Below are 19,329 nucleotides of genomic sequence, written 5' to 3' on the forward strand. Positions count from 1 at the left end.
CCTGTTGAGAAAGTCACGGTGAGTCAAGGATCCTGACGAAACGAGTTCGATCCAAGAGTTTTATTTCATTAAAACAAAATCCAAGACCATCTTCTCCGTTCATGACGGTTCGTCGTGCACGTGAACGCATCATTCTCTCGGGGCTTGATTGGACTCACCTGTCGGCAGCACTTGTGTGGCGCGCGATCACGGAACATTCAAACTCTATTCACCTTTATTTTTTGACAATAATTCCGAGAACTCGACATTGTACAATATAATCCACGACTTTGATTTGCAGAAATATCAGGTGAGTTTGAGTCTTTGGTCTACTTTACTTGTACAAGTTTGTTCATAATAGCGACGTTTTTTTTTTTTGACGTGACCCGCCACACGTTTGTTTGTTTCCGGAGAGCTCGAGTCACAATGCAGAAAGGTCTGAAGAAGTTTTTTATCAACATGGACGAGTACCTGGCGAGCCTGGGTCTCTACCGGAAGATGGTGGCGAGGGACGCGTCCAGTTTGTTCCGAGCGGTGTCTGAACAGGTACGTGGAGATGTCAGGGGTTGTGACGTATCTAACTTTGTTTTAATCTTTTGCTTCCAGTTGTACTTCACTCAGAACTACCACATGAAGATCAGGCAGGACTGTGCTGACTTCATGAGGGCCAATTCGCAGATCTTTGAGCCGGTGAGTCGGAAAAGGACCTTTTTTACCCCTGGAGGGTTCTTTGGACCTTTAAGTTAGAGTTATTAGTTCTAAGTTTACAAGTTGTGTTTATGACCATCAGACACGGAGTCCTGGTTTGAGTTTGCAGAATTTGGGGTCAAACGTCGTAAACATAAGGATACAACAGTGTAATACCATGGCATTTAAAGTCTCATTTTCATGTATTATTTAATTCTCCTATTGTGGCCAAATGATAAATGAAAGTTGACATTTCAATTCCCATCCAAGAGTAGACATGAATGAATACAGCTCATCTACCAGAGCGTTGCTGACATCACTTCCTGATATTTTCAGTTTGTTGAAGGTTCCTTTGATAAGTACCTGGAGCGGCTGGAGGACCCCAAGGTGAGTCGACGCCCCTCGTGACTGATCGTGATTCTTCTGATGAAATATAATCCTTTCAGGAGACCGTGGGTCAAGTGGAGATCAAGGCACTGTCCCAGCTCTACAGGTGGGTCTTCCAGCTTCTACTTCTATTTACACCTTTGTGTTTATCGTTTGGTTTGTACGACGCAGCCGCTGTTTTCTGATCTACCGTAACCCCGGGAAACCAGCGACGGTCATCTCTGAGGATGACGTGATTGACAAGGTGAAGGGGGGGCGGGGGGTAGTAGATTTTGGACTCTCAAGTTGAGGTAGTCTTGCCACATGACAGCTGGTACTCTCTCCGCCCAGGTGATGTTGTGCTGCTCCATCAACGGCCATTATGATATCGTTTACCCCAGAAGTTACCCTGCCGCTGCTGCCGTCTGCCAGTGTGAGCCCCTGCTGACCTATCTTAATAATGACCATCAGTAACAAACTTGATGACGTGTTGTTTTTTTTTGGTGCTCGTTTGTGCAGCTCTCGTGTATGAGGTTTTGTACCTGAAAGTTTTTGGACGGGAGGAGACGGAGATCTCGCAGGCTATGGAGACGTTTAGGGTCGGAGGTCGCCGTTATCGAAACAGTGCTTCTGTGTGCAGTGACGTCGACGCCTTTTGCGACTCCCATATATCTGACGCCAATCACAGGTAAACACACACACACACACAGCTGTGTGACGGACATGCAGCTACTTCTTTTAGTCGTCAAGTCACCCGTCATCTCATGTGCTCCGCCAGGTATGACTGTGAGGAAGGAACATCTGAGGAGAAATCCAAAGCAGCTGAGGATCTGAAGGTACTGGACTTTAAGCTAGAAAGCATTTTTACTGTGTCATCAATAGTCTCAGCAGGATGTCAACGTGCCACCTAAACCTGTCTGAAGTTATCTGTTCAGTATTCCAGATCAACTGCTGTGTTCTTCTCATTTCAATGGTTGCTTTGGATCCCTCCAGGACACATGGAACACTCTCGCTTGGACGAGTGGATTAAAGCCAATTCCTGTTGATCCTTTTTCTGATAGGTTCCCCAAGAAGAACTGTCGCCCTCTAGACCTTCTCTTCCTTACAAGGTGATGAAGTCTCTAGATAATGAAGTCTACAGGAATGTAGAGTTTGATGTATGGCAAGACACCTGCAAAGGTATGAAACGCCTGTTTATTTCTGGCACATGTACCTGATTTTTGAACCATCTGATTACATGTGACAGAAATGCAGAAGATGGACTACATGGTGTTTGCAGGACGTCAGTACTTCTTGGGCGATAAGTGTCAGGTACTTCCAGAGCTGCCGACATTGTATGGTTCATCCGAGAACATGCTTTAATGGCCCTCAAAGCAAATGACATCCATTCAAGTTGACGTGGCACAAGTCTTGATTTCTACTTTGGAGGTCACGATTAAAGTGTCGTCCACAGGTGCGTTTGGAGCCGAAAGGAAAGTTCTACAACGCCTTCATTCAAGAAGTTGGAAACCAAGCCTCCTCCGTCACAGTGTTCATCGAAGAACTTGGAGAGAAGTACCACCTTCACAACTTCTGACCTCATTGGGGCTTAAAATTAAAGTCTTTATTCCTATGCCTTTTCAGACACTTGGTTCCTTTGACTGATCTCAAACCAGTCAACCCAGTTCCAGCATGGAACGTGGCACCACCAAGGGACACTGGTAGTTTGAAAATTAGGAATCCTACAAAACGATACAATCGAGGTTGCTTTAAATGGCAAAGAGTATTGACTTGGGAAGAATCGTACTTTCTAGTTGGTCCAAAGGCTATAGTCTACATCTCACCCCGTGCATCACTTTGTGTTCAAAAAGGATTGTTCCTCTTGAAGCCTCTTTACATTGACACTGTTTTCGTTCTGTCTCAGACAAGGACTCTCGTGGCGCTCGTCATCACCGCCAGCGTTTCTTCAGGAAGTCACGCAACATGGCTGCATTGAAAGGAGCCGAAATACTGATGCCGCCGCCCCCCTCGTATCGAGGCCCGGCCCCGTCAGCCCTGCCTCCCCGCTTCCAACCAGCCGGCCATCCTCGTCCTCCTCCACCTTCTCACGGGACCCTGCCATTTGATCCCTATGTTCATGGGCCCCCTCACACTGCTTCAGCCAGACTGCCACGGTTTGGAACAGCCAGGTGAGTCCGCTGTTTTTTCTGACATTTGTTTAAAAGTGTAAAAGGTTCTTGGGTGTAGATTGGAAGGGAATTGACTACTAATTCTGTCTCTCTCCCTGAATGTGTGTGGATGGTTCTTGGCCCGAAGCTCTTCTCGGTTTCTTAACCGTCACCTGATCGGCCCGCAGCTTACCTATTACCCCACTAGTCGGCGTTTCTACGACTATGAAAATTTGAACTTCAGAAGTCGGTATGTCGGTCTCTTTTGCCGCCGATTTCTCCTGCTGAGTTTTATAACCCATGTTCTAAGTCGCAGTCGACGCCACCTAGTGGCTGGTCTGGATAAGGAATGCCAGTTCGGTTTCACAACTGATGCCGGGGAGGAGTCGTCTGATTTGGATGCTGGCATGGCGTACTACCAGCTTGAAGACGGAACTGACAGGGTCTTTACGTCACTGCAGGTACGTTCGTCGTCATCAACAAAAAATTCATTCCCTCTCTAGATTACTCTTTAATCATTATTATTATTATTTACCCCATAGGGCCAGACTGTGGCTCCTCCCCCTTCCATGGCAGGCCACCCCACTCAAACGAGCTCCTACCGAATCCAGAGGGGTAGCCTACCACCTCCACCGACTTCAGGAAACACATCTGAGGAGGATCAGGAGGAGTCCAGCACTGTAGAGGACCCTGGTAGGGTTCTATGTTTGTTGCGGTGATGGTCAGAGAAGCAATGCTTATTTTGTCCTATTTAACTTTGAGGATCCCGAGCTGGGATGGGTGTTTATTGTTCACTAGGGTTGTGTATTGGCAAGAATTTGTCCATATGATGCGTATCAGCATACAGGGGCAATGATCCAATATATTTTCATACCGTAGGAATAAAGATGTGAGCCCTTGCCTCAAGTGGAGAAGTTTAAATATCTTGGGGTCTTGTTCTCGCGTGAGGGTGTCCGGGAATTGAAGATTGGACGGCAAATTGGTGCAGCAGGGGCGGTATTGCATTCGCTCTACCGCACTGTTGTGCGTAAGAGAGCTGAGCCAAAAGGCAAAGCACTCTATTTACCGATCAATCTTTTTCCCCGCCCTCACCTACAGTCATGAGCTTTTCGACCGGTGGCAGGTGTCTCCCTTAGAGAGGGGGTGAGAAGTCAAATGAGGTGGTTCGGGCATTTCTTGAGGATGCCACCCTGGGCGCCTCCCTTTGGAGGTGTTCCAGGAGTGTCCAGCTGGGAGGAGACCAAGGGGTCGACCCAGGACCAGGTGGAGAGATTATATCTCTTCACTGGCATGGGAGCCTCTTGGGATCCCTCAGTCAGAGCTGGCAGATGTTGCTCGGGAGAAGGGCGTTTGGCGCTCCCTGTTGAAGCTGCTGCCCCCGCGACCCGGCGACGGATAAGCGGATGATGATGATGGATGGATGGAATAAAGATGTTTTTGAGGTACTGCACGGGTTCTTGACTCTGGCAGAATTTACAGACAGCATTTCTTAAAAACTAAAAAAAAAGCCCCAACATCTTAAAAATGTGATGAGTCGACTGTATCTTCTCATCCGCATGACATGACTGTTTCCATCTGGCGGCCGAAAGTTTAATTGGAACACAAAAATAATCTAAATGCATGAATATTTGATTGATTGAATGTTAATTGTAAAAAAAAAAAGATTTACTTTGCACTCACTTGAAATATAAACCATAAAATAACCATGATAAAAAATAGAATATGATTTGAAAGCCAATATATACAATGACTTTGTTTGCCAGAAACAAGTATCCAACTTGTGATCTATGTTAGACCTAACCAATGTGGGATTGAAGGTCAACTCAAGGTGGTTTGTGAGCTATTGCTGCTTTAAGGTCATGGAAAGAATGACATGGGCCTTTATAAAAAAAATACATATTTTGCAGGGATGAGTTCACTGAGTAAGAAGTGTCTTTTTTCAAGGCAAGTTGGGCATTGTCGTCTAACATTTTTGAATGAATCAAGCATAAAGCAATTTTGATCTGAGTTCAGGGTGTATTTCAGGATTCACCAGCAAAAACACTGAATATAATAAAAGTCCGGGAATGAATTTCAAAATCTCAGTTCGCTTTGGTAATTTTTCACATTTTTGTTTTGCAGCAGAGTTCAGGGATGACTTTCTCTTTGGAGTTCAGGGTGAGCATTGCCACATTGTTTTGCTTTTGGACATTTGGCTTGACCTTTAACCTCTGTATTAGATACTTTCGAGACCACGGCTGACCTGTCAATCAACCAGGTGACCATAGCAATGAACACTTGACTGTCTTTATCCATTGTAATGGTTGACTTTTTTAATGTGAAAGGACGAACAGGAAGAAGACCTCAATGACTCACCAGCTTCATCAGAGATGACCTTTACTCCACAGGTACACATGCAATGATTATTTATACAAATAAAAATTACTTACTTACTTACATTATGACCACCTTGTTTCCCTACCGCAAGATCTCATCTTTTTGACTGCTTTATTTGTGAGCAAACTAGACCGAAATAATATGGACCTGTACGGCCCCCATGCCCAATTGTTGGGCATCACTGGTGTAACGGACCGGACCCCATGTGTTACCAAAATTCTGTCTGTTCAAATTGTGCCAACTGATGCAGGACTCTGTCCCACTGTGTGTGTGTCTCAGGTAGTAAAGCCTCTTAATGTCATCTGCTCCTCACCATCCTCGTCATCGTCATCACCCTCTTCATCAATTGCCCCTGCCTCTGGCCACACACAGCCTCGCTCAGGTAAATGAAAATGTATATTTTAACCTCCCTGCTCTCACACATGAGACTAATATAGAATTGAACACAGGCTTCTATTTGCGGTTACATGTTTCATCCTGTTATGCACATTTTTCTACACAACACTACATGTGTACACAAACACACCTCAACGTAGTCATCACTCACTTCTGCCTCTCTTTCCAGTCGCTGTTCCAATCCCAGCATCCTCTCACTGGTTGGTCAATGAACTGGGCGAACCTGTCTACAGTGTTGTGGCCCCGCCCACCTTTTCTTACGACCCCAATGGCAACGACCTGCCCCGAGGTAAGCACGCTTCTATTGCAAATCTGGAAGATGTACTTTGTGTGCGTTTTCAGACCACAGGGTCCTCCAGTACTACTTCAACTTGGGGGTCCAGGTGAGTTTGTGCACAAATGACTTGAATGTTTTGTTATTAAAAATGTGCCTCTCCTTCAGTGGTACCATCAGAGCTGCTGGCAGCAGCAACAGCAGGTTTACCCCCCTACCCCTCCTGAGAGTTACCCCTACCAGCACTACCCCAGCTACCCGGGCCAGGACCAGCTCTACTGTAAACCACTCCCGTCGTTCTGTCTTGTTTAGTTACATGGGACTGACCGTTTGGCCTTCACAGCTCCCTTGTCATACCATGAAGCAGGTCGAGGAGCTCATACACTGGTGTCCTACCCAGAGTCCACCAGGGCCTCAGACATGCAGTCCGAGGGTCCTGGGTGTGGTGAGTAACTCTCTAGCCTTTCTGTTGCCATTAGTTTATACTGTTCCGTCTCTGCTCAGGCTCTACCACCTCCTTGGAAAACTCATCCGCCCTCAACTCTTCAAGTGCCCCACCATCATCTACTATTCTGTACCAGGACCAGAACTCAATCCCTTCCCCGCCTGTGCTGCACCTCCAGTATGAGGCTCCTCCCCCTGCAACCTATCTCCCATCTGCCCCACCCACATCCTTTTCTCACCCCACTCACTACTCCTACCACACTTTCCTGCCCCCCTCTTCCCATTGGGGAGCAGCCCAGGGTGGCGGGCATGCTCAGAGAGTGTACTGCCCTGTGCCCAACCAGTCCCATGTGGTCAGCTACATCTCAGCGCCGCCCCCTCACCACCCAACGTCGCACTTCCTTCCCCCTGCTGTCTAGCATGTTTTCGAAAGAACAATTATCTTTTTGTGTTTGTCGTCATCACATTACCTGTAAACATGTCTTCTCACATACTGTGTCTGCTGCTATGGCAACGACACGACAACAAGTTTGGTTTTCATGTTGTCGAATTTTCTGTGGGTGTTGGGTTTGTTAATAAATTTCTGTTCAAGCAAAAGTTGTTAGTTTTTTTTACTTTCCCAGCATCTGTGTAATATTTGACCAACCTTTATGTTTTTGCTTTGTGGAATTATTTCTTCTGGATTTATTTATTATTCGAGTTGTTGCTTGTATTTTCTCCCTATACTGGGTAATTTATATCTAAGAAATATTGAGTTATATTAGATTTTTTTTCGGTTTTCGCAATTGTTTTAAAATCTATAACGTTCTTATAAATGCATTACACTTAAGTGGTGGTGGTTTATTTATTTTAATAATTACAAAGAATGATTTTTACGTTTGGAATTATTAAATATTTTTTTATTGTCAAAGTTTCGCATTTAAAAAAAAGAACATTCACCAAAAAGCTCGTTTTATTATAGTGACTGCAATTCATCGCCACAGATAGATGGCGCTACCGGCTAGGTGATGCCGATACCGGGATCCGAAGAAGAAAACCCAATGGTGCGCATGCGCATCACTGGCAGGTGTAATTCAAAGTCAGTGTTGCTATGGTTCTGATCCAGTTTTCGTCTCGGTGACTCGGTTCCGATGTTGACGCTGCTCCGCCTGCGCCCTGGCTCGCCGGGATGTTTGCGCGTCCGCAGCTTCAGTCATGTGGAGTTCCCCGCCTCCAAGGTTCGGTCCACTTTCCTGGACTTCTTCTGCACAGAACACGGACACAAGTTGGTCCCTTCCTCTTCGGTTCGACCCAGAGGGGACCCCAGTTTGCTGTTCGTCAACGCGGGGATGAACCAGGTCTCATTATTATTATTATTTTATTATTTTATTATTATTACTCAAAACTACTTTTGTTTTGAAAGTTCGGAAAATGTTGAAACCATCAAAATACATTATTATTATTTCACATTATTTCTAAATCTAAAATAAAAGTGATTTTTGTAAATGTTTTTTGTTTCAGTTCAAGCCGCTCTTGTTGGGGACAGCTGACCCCCGCAGTCACATGACGTCATACACTCGAGTTGCCAACAGTCAAAAGTGTGTCAGAGCTGGAGGCAAACACAACGATCTGGACGATGTGGGCTGGGACTTGACCCACCACACCTTCTTCGAGATGCTGGGAAGCTGGTCTTTCGGAGACTACTTCAAGGTGAGTCGGCTAAAGGGGACTTTTGGTGGACTTGAAGTCGCCAAGTCGTATTTTTGTCGCCGCAGGAAGACGCGTGTTCGATGGCGTGGAGCCTCCTCACGGAACACTACAGGATACCCGCCGACCGGCTCTACGTGTCCTACTTTGCCGGAGGCGCCTCGGGTCTACGGCCGGATGAAGAGACTCGACGGATCTGGTTGGACCTGGGGTAAGTGGTCATGGTCCTTCAGGGAAAGCGTGTTGTTGACGTGACTCAAGTTCGCACGCAGAGTCCCTCCTGGTCGCGTCCTCCCATTTGGACCAAAGGAGAACTTCTGGGAGATGGGGGATCATGGTCCATGTGGGCCCTGCACTGAGATTCACTATGACCACATCGGGGGACGAGAAGCTCCGGAGCTGGTCAACAGTGATAGCCCGGAGCTGGTGGAGATCTGGAACTTGGTTTTCATGCAGTATCACAGGTGACGGAGAGACCACGTGTCCATCATCTGATCATGAAGGTACTGACGAAGGTGTGACTGTCATCAGGGAGAAGGACCAGAGTCTTCAGCCACTGCCTCGCGTCAGTGTTGATACCGGTATGGGACTAGAGCGACTGGTGAGCATTCTGCAGGGAACCCGGTCCAACTATGATACGGATCTTTTCCGCCCGCTGCTGGACGCCATCCATCAGGTACCAGGTGCAAGTCCAACGACCACAGACTGGACATGAAGTTGAAATGCTTTCCTCAGCGGTCCAAGGTTCGTGCCTACCTGGGACAGGTGGGTGGGGCAGATGAGGGACGGGTCGACATGGCGTACCGCGTGGTAGCCGACCACATGCGCACACTGGCCGTCTGCATCTCTGATGGGATCCATCCCGGCATGTCGGGGGCAGAGTGAGACCGTCGGCTCGTGGCTGGAGACGGGCATTATGGCGTCACATTGGTGTTTGTTTCCAGGTTGGTGCTACGACGGATCTTGAGGAGGGCGGTACGCTTCAGTGCGGAGGTTCTGAAGGCTCCCCAGGGCTCACTGGCCAGCCTGGTTCCCACTGTCATACAGACGCTGGTAAGACTTCTGATGGCGATGATGTGACCGGGACCTAAATGACTGCGGCCTTGATGTTCTCAGGGGGACGTTTATCCAGAACTGGAAACCGACGCTGAGCGGGTCGGTACCACTGTGACCGTGTATATGACACAATTTGATTGATTGACAGCTGTGGTCTCTGTAGATCAGTGACATCATTAACGAGAACGAGGACCAATTTCTCTCGTCTCTGGGAAGGGGAACCAGACTCATCTTGCGAACCCTCAACAAGATGGACTCAGAACAAACCTACTTTCCAGGTACCACCAGAACTTCATTTGACGTTAGAGTTCGCCTCACTCTCGTCGCGTGTGTACAGCTCAAGTGGTCTGGTCACTGCACCAGGACTTGGGTTTCCCTCTGGACCTTGTGGATCTGATGCTAAAAGAAAGGGGGCACCAGGTGGACCACAAGGAGTTGAGCAGGCTCATGGCTGAGAACCAGAAGGTGAGTTGTGGAGTTAATTTGGCAGCTCAGGAGTGTTTGTGTCTGATGACTTCACTCAACTTCCAGGTTAGGTCAGATCTGAAGGGGAGTGGGCGGAGTCATGTGACCCTGGATGTGGTCAGCCTGGAGAAGCTGCAGTCTCTGAGGGTCCCCCTCACTGACGACTCCCTTAAGTACGAATACAGACGGGATCGAGACACTTACGGTTGGAGGCTCCGCCCTCGGAAGTAGCTGAATGGACCGTCCGAACATTTTCTGCTCTAACTTGCCTCTTTCTCCTCCAGTTTTCCCAGAATGCCGAGCAACAGTCTTGGCTCTGTACGATGGACACAAGCTAGTGCATGAGGTCACTGAGGGTCAGCGGTGTGGGGTTATCTTCGACCAGACTTGCTTCTATGCTGAGCAAGGAGGCCAGTCACATGACCGAGGTTTCTTGACTCCGGATGGGTTACAGGTGAGAGATGCTACAGGTGAGGTCAAGATACACCTTCCATAGAGATTGACCTTCTCGTTCCATCACAGGATGTTCTTCTGTCGGTGGAGGACGTGGGCGTCGCTGCCGGGTATGTGGTCCACCAGGTGACTGCTGCCTCCGACCTGAAAACTGGAGACCAGGTGGACATGCACATAGACCAGGTACTGCCCCCTGCTGGTGCTTATCAGACAGTAAAGCAGTGAGTGAAGCAGTCAACGTGTCTCAGGTCCACAGGAGGTCTTGCATGAGGAACCACACAGCGACTCACCTGCTCAGCTTTGCTCTGAGGTCCGTCCTGGGTCCCGTAGTCCAGCAGCGGGGGTCTCACGTGACGGCCGAGCGACTCCGCTTTGACTTCAGCGTCAAGGTTAGACATAAGGCCTCGTCCGCATGTGTTTTTAATGTGTGTTAAAATGTCAATATTTACTAAATATTCTCTGGTTCACTTTCACACGTTTGTTGTTTTTAATTAAGTTGTTGTTTATTATGTGAATATGATTAATTCCCTTTTGTTTATTTAAGTCCCACTGACCTTTTGTCTAGCGTTGCCGTCGTTTCGATGCCTGTTTGTTTATCACATGTTTATTTACCCACTTTTTGCTATTTATTCTGAATATTTATTTTATTTCCTTTTAGTTTAATTTGTTGTACATATATTTATTTGTGTTGTGAAAATGTAGTGCTGTTGATCGTCTTAATTGTGATGGTTATAGTTTGTTTTTTCATCAGATTGTATGTGTTTTGTTTTGTCATCCTTGGTGTAGTTTAACAGGTTTTATCCGTTCATATTGTTGTTGACCAAAGTTTTTTTGTTTTTTTGTGTGTTCAGGGCTCTCTGAGTGAAAACCAGCTGAAGCAGGTGGAGTTACATTTGAGTGACATCATCACAGCCAATCAGACCGTTTATTGCCAAGAGCTCCCCCTTCAGACCGCCATGAGCATTGCAGGCCTGAGGACGGTGGACGAGGTTTGTGTTTTCAAGGATTTCAAAGAGTTTTGTTGCTCATGCCGTCCTTCTCAGGTGTATCCTGACCCGGTCCGCGTGGTGTCCGTCGATGTACCCCTACCTGACCTGCTGGCGGATCGGAGAGACGAAGGGACCAGTGTGGAACTCTGTTGTGGAACGTGAGAATTGTCTCGAGATCCTGACTGCTGTCCTACTCAAGCCCATAACTTTATGCCTCTTCACCCTCAGGCATCTGGTCCAGACGGGAGACATCCAAGACCTGGTGATTGTCTCCGAGCAGCAGACGGTGAAAGGAGTCAGTCAAATCAGGGCTGTCACCGGGCGGGATGCCAAACAGGTCTGCAGATCAGAACATCTATGATTGGTGTGTGACGATGACTAAATGGCCGCCTGCAGGCTCGAGAGGCGGGGCATACGTTGGCCCAGGACGTGGACTCCCTGGAAGTCAGACTGTTGGGCGTTGATCCTCATAGCTTAGAAAGTGCATTGGTCCTTTCCAAGGAGGTGGGAGTGCTGTCTGATGTAAGTACCATGACGCATCAAACCAAACTGAATCCGACCAGTTAACGAATTGGTGCTTGTCAACTGTGGACCCCAGGCTGTAGACACCACCCCCATCCCCCAGTGGCAGAGGCGCGAACTGCAGAAACGCCTCAAGGTGCTTCAGAGAAATGGCCACACAACCGTCCGGAAGCTGGAGGTCAAGCAGGTGAGCCAAACGAGTCGGACTTGAAACACTACAGACATGTTCAAGTCTCTCTTCTCATCAGGCCAGCAGCCACGCTCAGGTTCTGCTGAAGAAGAACGTCGGTAAGAAGGTTCTGGTGGATCTGTTGGACACGGACTCTGAGTCGGTGAGTCGTCAAGAAAATGTGGATACGTTTGAAAACTAGCTAAACCGTTCTTTTCGATTTCCCCGCCAGGTATTGATGAAGACGGTGAACCGGCTAAGCTCCGCCTCCCCTCACAGCCATGTGATGCTGCTCGCCCCCACAGCAACGTCTGGGAAGGTGGCGTGCGCTTGTCAGGTTCCCAAGGTAACAGAAACACACAGACCGATGCTTAGAGCTAAAAAACGGCTACCAGTTACTCATTTTCTACCCATCCCAAAGGATTCTTCCTTATCCGCTTCTGATTGGGCGTTGGCTGTATGTCATCACCTCGGGGGCGGGGCCGGAGGATCCAAGATTGTTGCGAGGGGAACAGGGACCAGCGATGACATCATGGAGGCTCTAAAGTGGGCTGAGCAGTTTGCACAACTCAAGACTGGACAATGATGCCTGAGGGCTCAGAGTGTTATTGCCATGGTAACTCAATAAATAAGAATTGCTGCTTAAAGAACAAATAAGGAAAAAGAAGAGTTTCAATATCCTCTTTATCTGATACCATCGATTGTGTTAATCTGTTTCGGTGCTAATAACCATGATATTACTTTGTGTTAATAATACTTTTATTGCTTGGTTCTGGTAAAATATTCAGTCTCAGCTGGTCCTGGTACTTCTTCAGAGCATGGCGAACTTCAACCACTGTGGAAGATATACCAGTGAGCGTCTTGAAACAGGAGCTGTGATGTCATTCCGATCTTAATCATGACCGTTACCTGTTGCATGTCGAGCTCGATGCATCCAGAGTCTTGGGGATCCAGTTTCTTGAAGATCCCTGTGGTTCAGAAGACATGCAAGTTAAAATGTTGAGTTTGTGTTGTGCACACGAGCAACTTACTGAACATCAACTCCAGCCGCATCAAACATCCCACAAAGTCGTCAAAGTCCACCAACATTTCGGCGTCGGAGTAACGCGCCGCCAGGAGCTGATACGTGGAGTTGTTGAGGGTGAAGCCTGAGGGAGACGGTCGTCATAGCAACAAGACTTGTGCACTCGAGATCACGTGACTCACCCGCATCCTTGAAGGCGATTCTCAGCTCGGGCGTGCTCATGGTCCCAGAGTTGTCCACGTCGCAGTTCTTGTAGATGGACTGGAACATCAGAGCCAATCAGAACCTTCTGCTTGAACAGAACCAGGAGGTGTAGAGGACTCACCAGGTACCGCTGCACTTTCTTCCAAAGGGTGGCGAACTCTCCCAGACCCAGCTTCCCATTCCCGCTGTCCTGATGTCCGGGGGTCAAGGGTCAAGTACTGGTTTATCGGGGACATGTAAAACTTTTTTGTGGGTAGGATACGTCCATCAGGTTGACCATGGTTTGGCTGGTTTCCATGCTGAAACCGCTGGTCTTGATGTCGGTTCCTGCACGACAGAAGCAGACGTGTGATCGTCACGTGACCAAAGGAAGAAGGCTCAGGGTGTCAAGGTGACGTTTGCCTACGTTTGCCAACAATCTTGTTCATTATCGACCTCAGTTCTGTTGCAGAAATCTCCTGATCCTACATGACACAAACACACACACACACAGGTAATAAATGCAATGTAATACGCCAAAAGAAACTAACACATTTAAATTCGCACACATTTAACACAAACAACGGTAAGACTCACATCTCCAGCGAGCTTGTTGAAAAGACCCCTGAAACCAGCGTCCACATCTTCGTCAGCCACCTTTTCCTGTTGCCATGACGACAGCAAAACATTAGAACATAAACACAAACGGATGTGTTGGCATAGTTGACTGGTGACTCACATCCACCAGCTCGGCGTCGATGGGGTCGTCACATGGTCTGAAGAAAACCAAAAAACATTCATCAGGAAGCTCATCGCACACTAGAGTCTAGAGTCGGTGGTCTTACAAGGTCTCGCTCTGCTTCTCGGAGAAGACCCTGATGCAGAAATCCCCATTTTGGTTCGGCTCGAAGGTAGACGGCACGATCAGGTACTCGCCGGGCGGGAGCTTGAACCGGGTGCTCACCTCCCGCAGGTTGATGAAGGTTTCAGACTTGGCGGTTTGGGCGTGCGTCAGGAAGAAGTTCTTGTCCAGGTGGACCTGCCGCTGACCGTGAAACTGGAAGACAGCACTCGTTAAACCGATAACTTTGGACAGAACCGTCATGATGGCAAAGATCTATGCTAACAGGCTAATTAGCAAGAAGTCTGGATCACTTCCTGGTGTCGGTTCTGACCTGTTTAGGGAGCTGAAACAGAAAGGCAGAATGGGGATGTGAGAAAAGTTTGGGTCCAGTAGGTGTTTTTTTTTTTTTTGCTCAGCTGGTCCAGTCTCACCTCGTAGATGGCGAAGCCCACCGTGTGCATGTCCTCGCCCTTCTTGCGTAACCTGCGGCGATTCTTTTGGATCAGCCCGACCACGAAGCTGCAGCCGACCTCTCCATCATCTGGGTCGTCGTCCTCCTCGTCCAACTTGATGACGAACTGCGGATTCGTCCAGAACGTGTCTGCAGGAGCGGAAACCCCGGTCAAAAAAATGACGCCTCAGTCAGGCCCGGGAGCGAAGCACTCACAAGGGTGGTTCCGACAGCCCCCCGCCGTGGACCCTCTCCTCCATGTCCCGTCGAACTTGCTGAAGCTCCAATGTTTGACCGAGTCGTCGTTAATGGCGTCCGGAGTCAACGTGACGATTTCAACGCGGGAATAGTGGCGCATGAAGTCCTGGTATGATATCCTGTCGACACACTAGGGTGAGTAAAGACCGAACCGCAACCTCTCAGAACCTCCACCCACCAGAACTCTCCATCCTCCGCGTTAGCGTGTGGACAGTCTCCCTGCACCTGGTCCCACTCTGACGACCTGTCAATCAAACCGGACGTCAAAATGCTTGCGTCAAATGATATGAAACAGGCTCTGATGTCATCACCCGTCACTCCAGGCTCCGGTCCACTCCACCTGACCCCAGGGGTTCCTCACTCTCACCAGCTTCTCCTTGCGACCACGATAGTTGACCTAGGAGCAAGTCAGTCAGGTCAGTGGTCCACAACCTTCCCAACAACTTGTCTGTGAGGCATTTGTTACGAATAAAGACTGAAAGGAATTTGAATTATTGATTATTACCTTGTGAATTGTGTTGTTTTTTTTTTACAAAAAGATGGTATTTTTTCCAGCGTAAATTTAGCTTGTGGCTCAAGACACTGTAAGTAAGTAAGTAAGTAATTTTTATTTGTATAGCGCTTTTCCAGAACAGGTTCACAAAGCGCTTAAACAATCAAAACAATATTCAATAAAGTATATACTTTAAAGGGCAAGATAAAACTGAGAACACAACAGGAGTTCCAGAAAATCAAGGAAAAGCCTGAACAAATAAAAGTGTCTTAAGATGTTTCTTGAAGGAGTCAGTAGATCCTTCAAGATCAAAGAGAGAGAAGATCCTTCCAAAGCTTAGGAGCAACAGTCTGGAAGGATTTCTCTCCTCTGGTCCTGAAGCGTGTTCAGGAACCATCAATAGATTCTGATCCACAGACCTCAGAGCCCGAGCTGGGGTGTAAGTCTGGATCAGATCACTGATGGAAGGTCTGACCATGAATAGATCTGAAAGTAAGAACCAGAATTTTAAAGTTGATCCTGAAAGAAACTGGAAGCCAGTGAAGAGTTTTAAGGATCGGAGAAATGTGAGTTCTTCTACTAGAGCAGGTCAGAATTCTCGCTGCAGAGTTTTGTATGAACTGTAAACTAGTTAAAATAGTGAAAAACTAATTGAAGGTCAGTCTGTGAATATAAAGCCGAAATAACACCGGTCCGTGGTGCAAAAAACATTGGTGACCTCTGAGTTAGGCGACCATATAGCAGTGTGATGTTAAACACATACACATGTGTGTTATCCCCTTAAAGGTGACAAACCTCCACGGCTCCAGTGAGTGAGTAGGCGTGACCTTTGACCAGCTTCTGGCGAGTAACAGCTTCGGAGTCGGCCGCGCTGGTGATCTACGTGGGAACAACATTACATCAAACAATGTAAAAAAAAAAAAGAAAGTGAAGAAGATCCTAGAACCAGGGTTTGGAGGAGAAACTCACGTCAATGGAGCAGCCCAACAGAGAGCCGGACTCCAGCGCCATCACCAGGATCTGGAAGAGGTTCGGCGGAGGACGAGCCAAGTCGAAGCTCTCGGCGATTCCGCCGGTGAAGTCCTCGAAGCCCTCGGTGGTGGAACCGCCCGACAGTGACTCGTAGCATCCGTTCACCCTGAAGACGGATCCGAAACCGTGAGGAAGTCTCGAGGACAACAACAAACACCGTTAGGCTTGGCAGACTCACTTAGCGTAGGCCTTCTCCAGGAGAGCGCTCCAGAACTCCCTGCCCTCGGCGGAGTGGACGAACAACAGCTCGTTGTCTTTGGCGGGCAGTCGGTCGTCGATCACCACGTCCACCCACTCGCCGTACTGCCAGAACTACACATACAGACGTGAGTCTTATCTGACATCTGTGCTCTGAGAGGCAGCCGTTTTTCTCACTTGGAAGTGGAAGATCCCGGCATATCTGTCTCCGAAGTCCTGATCGGGTGGGACCACCCTCGCCATCACATCCTCATTGAGGGTCAGCGAGGCGATGGCGGCCAACAGCCAGCAATCACCTGGACACACGCACCAGAGCGTCACGGAGGACGCAACATATTCATATGCATCTCTGCGCTTCCTGTTTTGTGTGTGGCAAGCTTTCATACAGACCCCACCCTTCACTACTGGGCCACAAACGCGTCATGACACGCTCATAAACACAGAGAAGACCTGAAGGCTGTGCTGCGTTCATGGTCAGTCGGGGACTCACCTAGAGCTCCCTGACAGATGTCTGTCCTCGTGGCTCCGCCCATTATAAATTCGGGATTCCGAACCAGCTCCTGATTGGACCAAAACACACATAAGTTTTGGTGAATCAGTGGACAAACATTCCAGAGGTTTTCTGGGTGGAGCCCCCTCACACGCACAGTGACTCACACACGCGCTCTGGAAAAAAACAGACGCCGTCTAAAACAAACAACTGAGCGCGTGCACACACACGCACTTTTGACACACCCATCATCACCAGACCTGTTTTTTAAGGTCTGGTTCGGAACCTGGACTCACCCCCGGTCTCTTCCATGTCACCCCGCGGATCTTGAAAGAATTTCTGCCGAGGTCTTTGAAGCCCAGAGATTCGGGCTCGGGAGGGAAGTTCGGGTCGCAGAACAGACGCCCCTCCTGGAGACACTGATTCCGCAGTGTTACAAAATCCTGATTCAGGTACCGGGTCGCGTTGGCATTGGTTCCGAACCCGGCGGCCAAGGCCCGCTTCTTAGCCAGAGTGGACGCGACACCCGACATCACGAACTTTGAGGAGCGAGAAACTTTTTGCGAACTTTTCTTCTTCAAAAGGTGGAGCTGTGCTGCGTTCAGAGTCACTCGTTCACCACGCCTTCTCAGCCCCCGCGATGCGTTCAGGAAACCACTTCCTTACTTAGACACTGTGTTATTTAACCACTTCATATGAGATGTGATGCGTTCACGAACTACTGCGCACTATCAATAAGTTTTACCTTACCTTACCTTACCTTAATCTATAGCGTATTATCACCGAAATATGAGAGTTCTATTTATTACCACATCACAAGTGGTATTTTTAAATGTACTTCAACAATGAATCATCCTTTTAAATAAATGTCCCACATAGTGCTGTCGCAGCTGAAAATGTATGAAAAAAAAAGTTAATATTTTGGTTCCTTCTCTTTTCTCTGTGACCCGATTATTCTTTTCCCTTATTTATTCTTTTTTTTTTAAAGATAAAGTTCATATTAGGTCCGTGTCACTTTTGGTCATTGGACTTTCGACGCGAGAGCAGATGTTAAAAAAATCGAAAAACAAATGGTTATTCCATTTTCATTTTAAAAACGAAATACAGTGCGATATTTGTTATTAGAATCTAAAACGAATAATCAGAATTGAAAAATCGGTCGATATTTAATTTTTAGATTAACAAAAAAACGGGTCGTTTTTTTGGATTTCCCTAAACAGGATGTCGTGATTTTCAAGACAAGAGAAGCACCAGATAGTTAGTCAGACGCGCCAAACAAGGCCGCAGTATAATCTGGAACATGGAGATGATGGACCAGTACATCGTTTTCTGAGGTGGCAAACGGCGGTGCCTTGAGGAAGAAGATATGACTGCAAACAAGTTGAGCCGCATATTTTAGGTCAAACATTAGTTGTAGCACGGATTATAGTTATCAGATAGTCAGTGCTTCATTTGACCTTCGTCCAAGAGGACACTATGAAGGTCATGGTGAGGCAGAGGACAGTCCTGCATCTTCAGGAACCCCCGCCCAACATGGCCAGTTTTTCATTGTCACCTTGTCACCCATGTAGTCATCTTGATAGGGTGTGGAATTAGGATTGTGTGCACCCTGAAATACTTGATGTCTGTTTCTGTCTCCTCTCTTTCTGTCTGTCTGTGTCTCTGTCTTTCTATCTGGTCAAGTTTTTACATAATGATTTTTATAAACCGCCTCTCTAAAATAAACTAAATATACATTATTATTATGTATGTTATGTTATATTATTATGCTTGTTGTGTTATCAGTTTTATCTTGATCTTTAAAATATACATGTATACTTTATTGAATATTGTTTTGATTGTTTAAGCGCTTTGTGACCCTGGTCTGGAAAAGCGCTATACAAAAAAAAATTACTTACTTACTTACATTATAGTTAACAAAGTCACTAACACATCATTTATGTAACAACTGAAGGCTGAGTAAAAAGTAAAACCTGACACCTTGATTCATGCTAAGGTTGATGAGTAGTTCTTAACACGGATCCAAAAGGTGTTTCTGATGGACGTACACCTCTTCCTAGGTTCCGTCTAGATGTAACCAAATTCATAATTGCAATTATCACTTTAATTTCATATTTAGAAAAACAAAATTGATATTTTGTTTATCATTTAATTTTTACTCATTTTAATTTAAGCATTTACACAAGCAAAAAACACATACACACTAAAATATGCAGAAGATTCTGCAGTGATAGCTTGTGCTACCTGGATCTCCAGGTGTGAATCAGACACCCCCCTTAAACCAGCACCTTTTTCAGCACAAAATCTTTTTATGCTTCTGGCTGAAGATCATCTTTGGGCTCCACTT

General features: G+C 47.2%; 3 protein-coding genes across 4 annotated transcripts; 2 read left to right on the plus strand and 1 right to left on the minus strand.

Annotated features, from left to right (window-relative positions):
- The first annotated feature begins 202 nt into the window (after positions 1-202).
- On the plus strand, positions 203-7,099 carry alg13 (ALG13 UDP-N-acetylglucosaminyltransferase subunit). The gene is made up of 26 exons (XM_087784874.1): positions 203-289; positions 393-525; positions 586-669; positions 1,003-1,053; positions 1,113-1,159; positions 1,225-1,297; positions 1,384-1,465; positions 1,552-1,720; positions 1,811-1,868; positions 2,094-2,211; positions 2,279-2,343; positions 2,486-2,586; positions 2,656-2,732; positions 2,936-3,200; positions 3,328-3,429; positions 3,490-3,640; positions 3,722-3,872; positions 5,301-5,336; positions 5,399-5,436; positions 5,504-5,566; positions 5,835-5,937; positions 6,121-6,240; positions 6,294-6,334; positions 6,394-6,505; positions 6,569-6,670; positions 6,730-7,099. Exons 2-26 carry the CDS (start codon positions 406-408, stop codon positions 7,086-7,088), a joined length of 2,688 nt encoding a protein of 895 aa, XP_087641000.1. The 5' UTR covers positions 203-289; positions 393-405; the 3' UTR covers positions 7,089-7,099.
- Positions 7,100-7,742: 643 nt separating this feature from the next.
- Positions 7,743-12,673, plus strand: aars2 (alanyl-tRNA synthetase 2, mitochondrial (putative)). 2 transcript variants are annotated; one of them, XM_087809053.1, is made up of 22 exons: positions 7,743-8,006; positions 8,170-8,358; positions 8,424-8,566; positions 8,628-8,819; positions 8,887-9,031; positions 9,091-9,236; positions 9,300-9,408; positions 9,472-9,510; positions 9,575-9,689; positions 9,749-9,876; positions 9,943-10,081; positions 10,161-10,330; positions 10,399-10,512; positions 10,578-10,718; positions 11,181-11,318; positions 11,373-11,476; positions 11,547-11,655; positions 11,715-11,840; positions 11,917-12,027; positions 12,089-12,172; positions 12,242-12,355; positions 12,431-12,673. In XM_087809053.1, exons 1-22 carry the CDS (start codon positions 7,800-7,802, stop codon positions 12,593-12,595), a joined length of 2,928 nt encoding a protein of 975 aa, XP_087665179.1. In that variant the 5' UTR covers positions 7,743-7,799; the 3' UTR covers positions 12,596-12,673. The 2 variants fall into 2 exon arrangements, with proteins under 2 accessions (XP_087665179.1, XP_087665170.1); XM_087809044.1 differs by having other exon boundaries at positions 9,749-10,081.
- Positions 12,674-12,750: 77 nt separating this feature from the next.
- Positions 12,751-17,615, minus strand: LOC148089659 (calpain-2 catalytic subunit-like). Its single transcript, XM_087809065.1, has 21 exons — positions 17,279-17,615; positions 16,983-17,052; positions 16,670-16,788; positions 16,473-16,606; positions 16,232-16,400; positions 16,058-16,141; positions 15,081-15,166; positions 14,948-15,013; positions 14,728-14,888; positions 14,492-14,661; positions 14,392-14,403; positions 14,062-14,273; positions 13,956-13,992; positions 13,814-13,879; positions 13,644-13,701; positions 13,500-13,564; positions 13,359-13,427; positions 13,216-13,294; positions 13,041-13,157; positions 12,919-12,977; positions 12,751-12,844 (listed from the first exon to the last, which is right to left on the minus strand). The coding sequence occupies exons 1-21, from the start codon at positions 17,513-17,515 to the stop codon at positions 12,821-12,823; spliced, it is 2,094 nt and encodes a 697-aa protein (XP_087665191.1). The 5' UTR covers positions 17,516-17,615; the 3' UTR covers positions 12,751-12,820.
- Between the last annotated feature and the right edge of the window lie 1,714 nt (positions 17,616-19,329).

The sequence above is a fragment of the Callionymus lyra genome, chromosome 1 (assembly GCF_982586985.1).
Source record: "Callionymus lyra chromosome 1, fCalLyr1.hap1.1, whole genome shotgun sequence".
Taxonomy (NCBI): domain Eukaryota; kingdom Metazoa; phylum Chordata; class Actinopteri; order Syngnathiformes; family Callionymidae; genus Callionymus; species Callionymus lyra.

Bases quoted from the DNA above. Each gene is read 5' to 3' on its own strand.
- alg13 (XM_087784874.1), top strand. From the start codon at position 406: ATGCAGAAAGGTCTGAAGAAGTTTTTTATCAACATGGACGAGTACCTG. The intron at 2,733-2,935 runs GTAGTTTGAAAA...GTTCTGTCTCAG, and splicing joins GGCACCACCAAGGGACACTG to ACAAGGACTCTCGTGGCGCT. The intron at 5,567-5,834 runs GTACACATGCAA...TGTGTGTCTCAG, and splicing joins AGATGACCTTTACTCCACAG to GTAGTAAAGCCTCTTAATGT.
- aars2 (XM_087809044.1), top strand. From the start codon at position 7,800: ATGTTGACGCTGCTCCGCCTGCGCCCTGGCTCGCCGGGATGTTTGCGC. The intron at 9,237-9,299 runs GTGAGACCGTCG...GTTTGTTTCCAG, and splicing joins CCCGGCATGTCGGGGGCAGA to GTTGGTGCTACGACGGATCT. The intron at 11,319-11,372 runs GTTTGTGTTTTC...CGTCCTTCTCAG, and splicing joins GCCTGAGGACGGTGGACGAG to GTGTATCCTGACCCGGTCCG.
- LOC148089659 (XM_087809065.1), bottom strand. From the start codon at position 17,515: ATGTCGGGTGTCGCGTCCACTCTGGCTAAGAAGCGGGCCTTGGCCGCC. The intron at 16,789-16,982 runs GTGAGTCCCCGA...GCGTGTGTCCAG, and splicing joins CATCTGTCAGGGAGCTCTAG to GTGATTGCTGGCTGTTGGCC. The intron at 14,662-14,727 runs GTGAGTGCTTCG...CCGCTCCTGCAG, and splicing joins GGGCTGTCGGAACCACCCTT to ACACGTTCTGGACGAATCCG.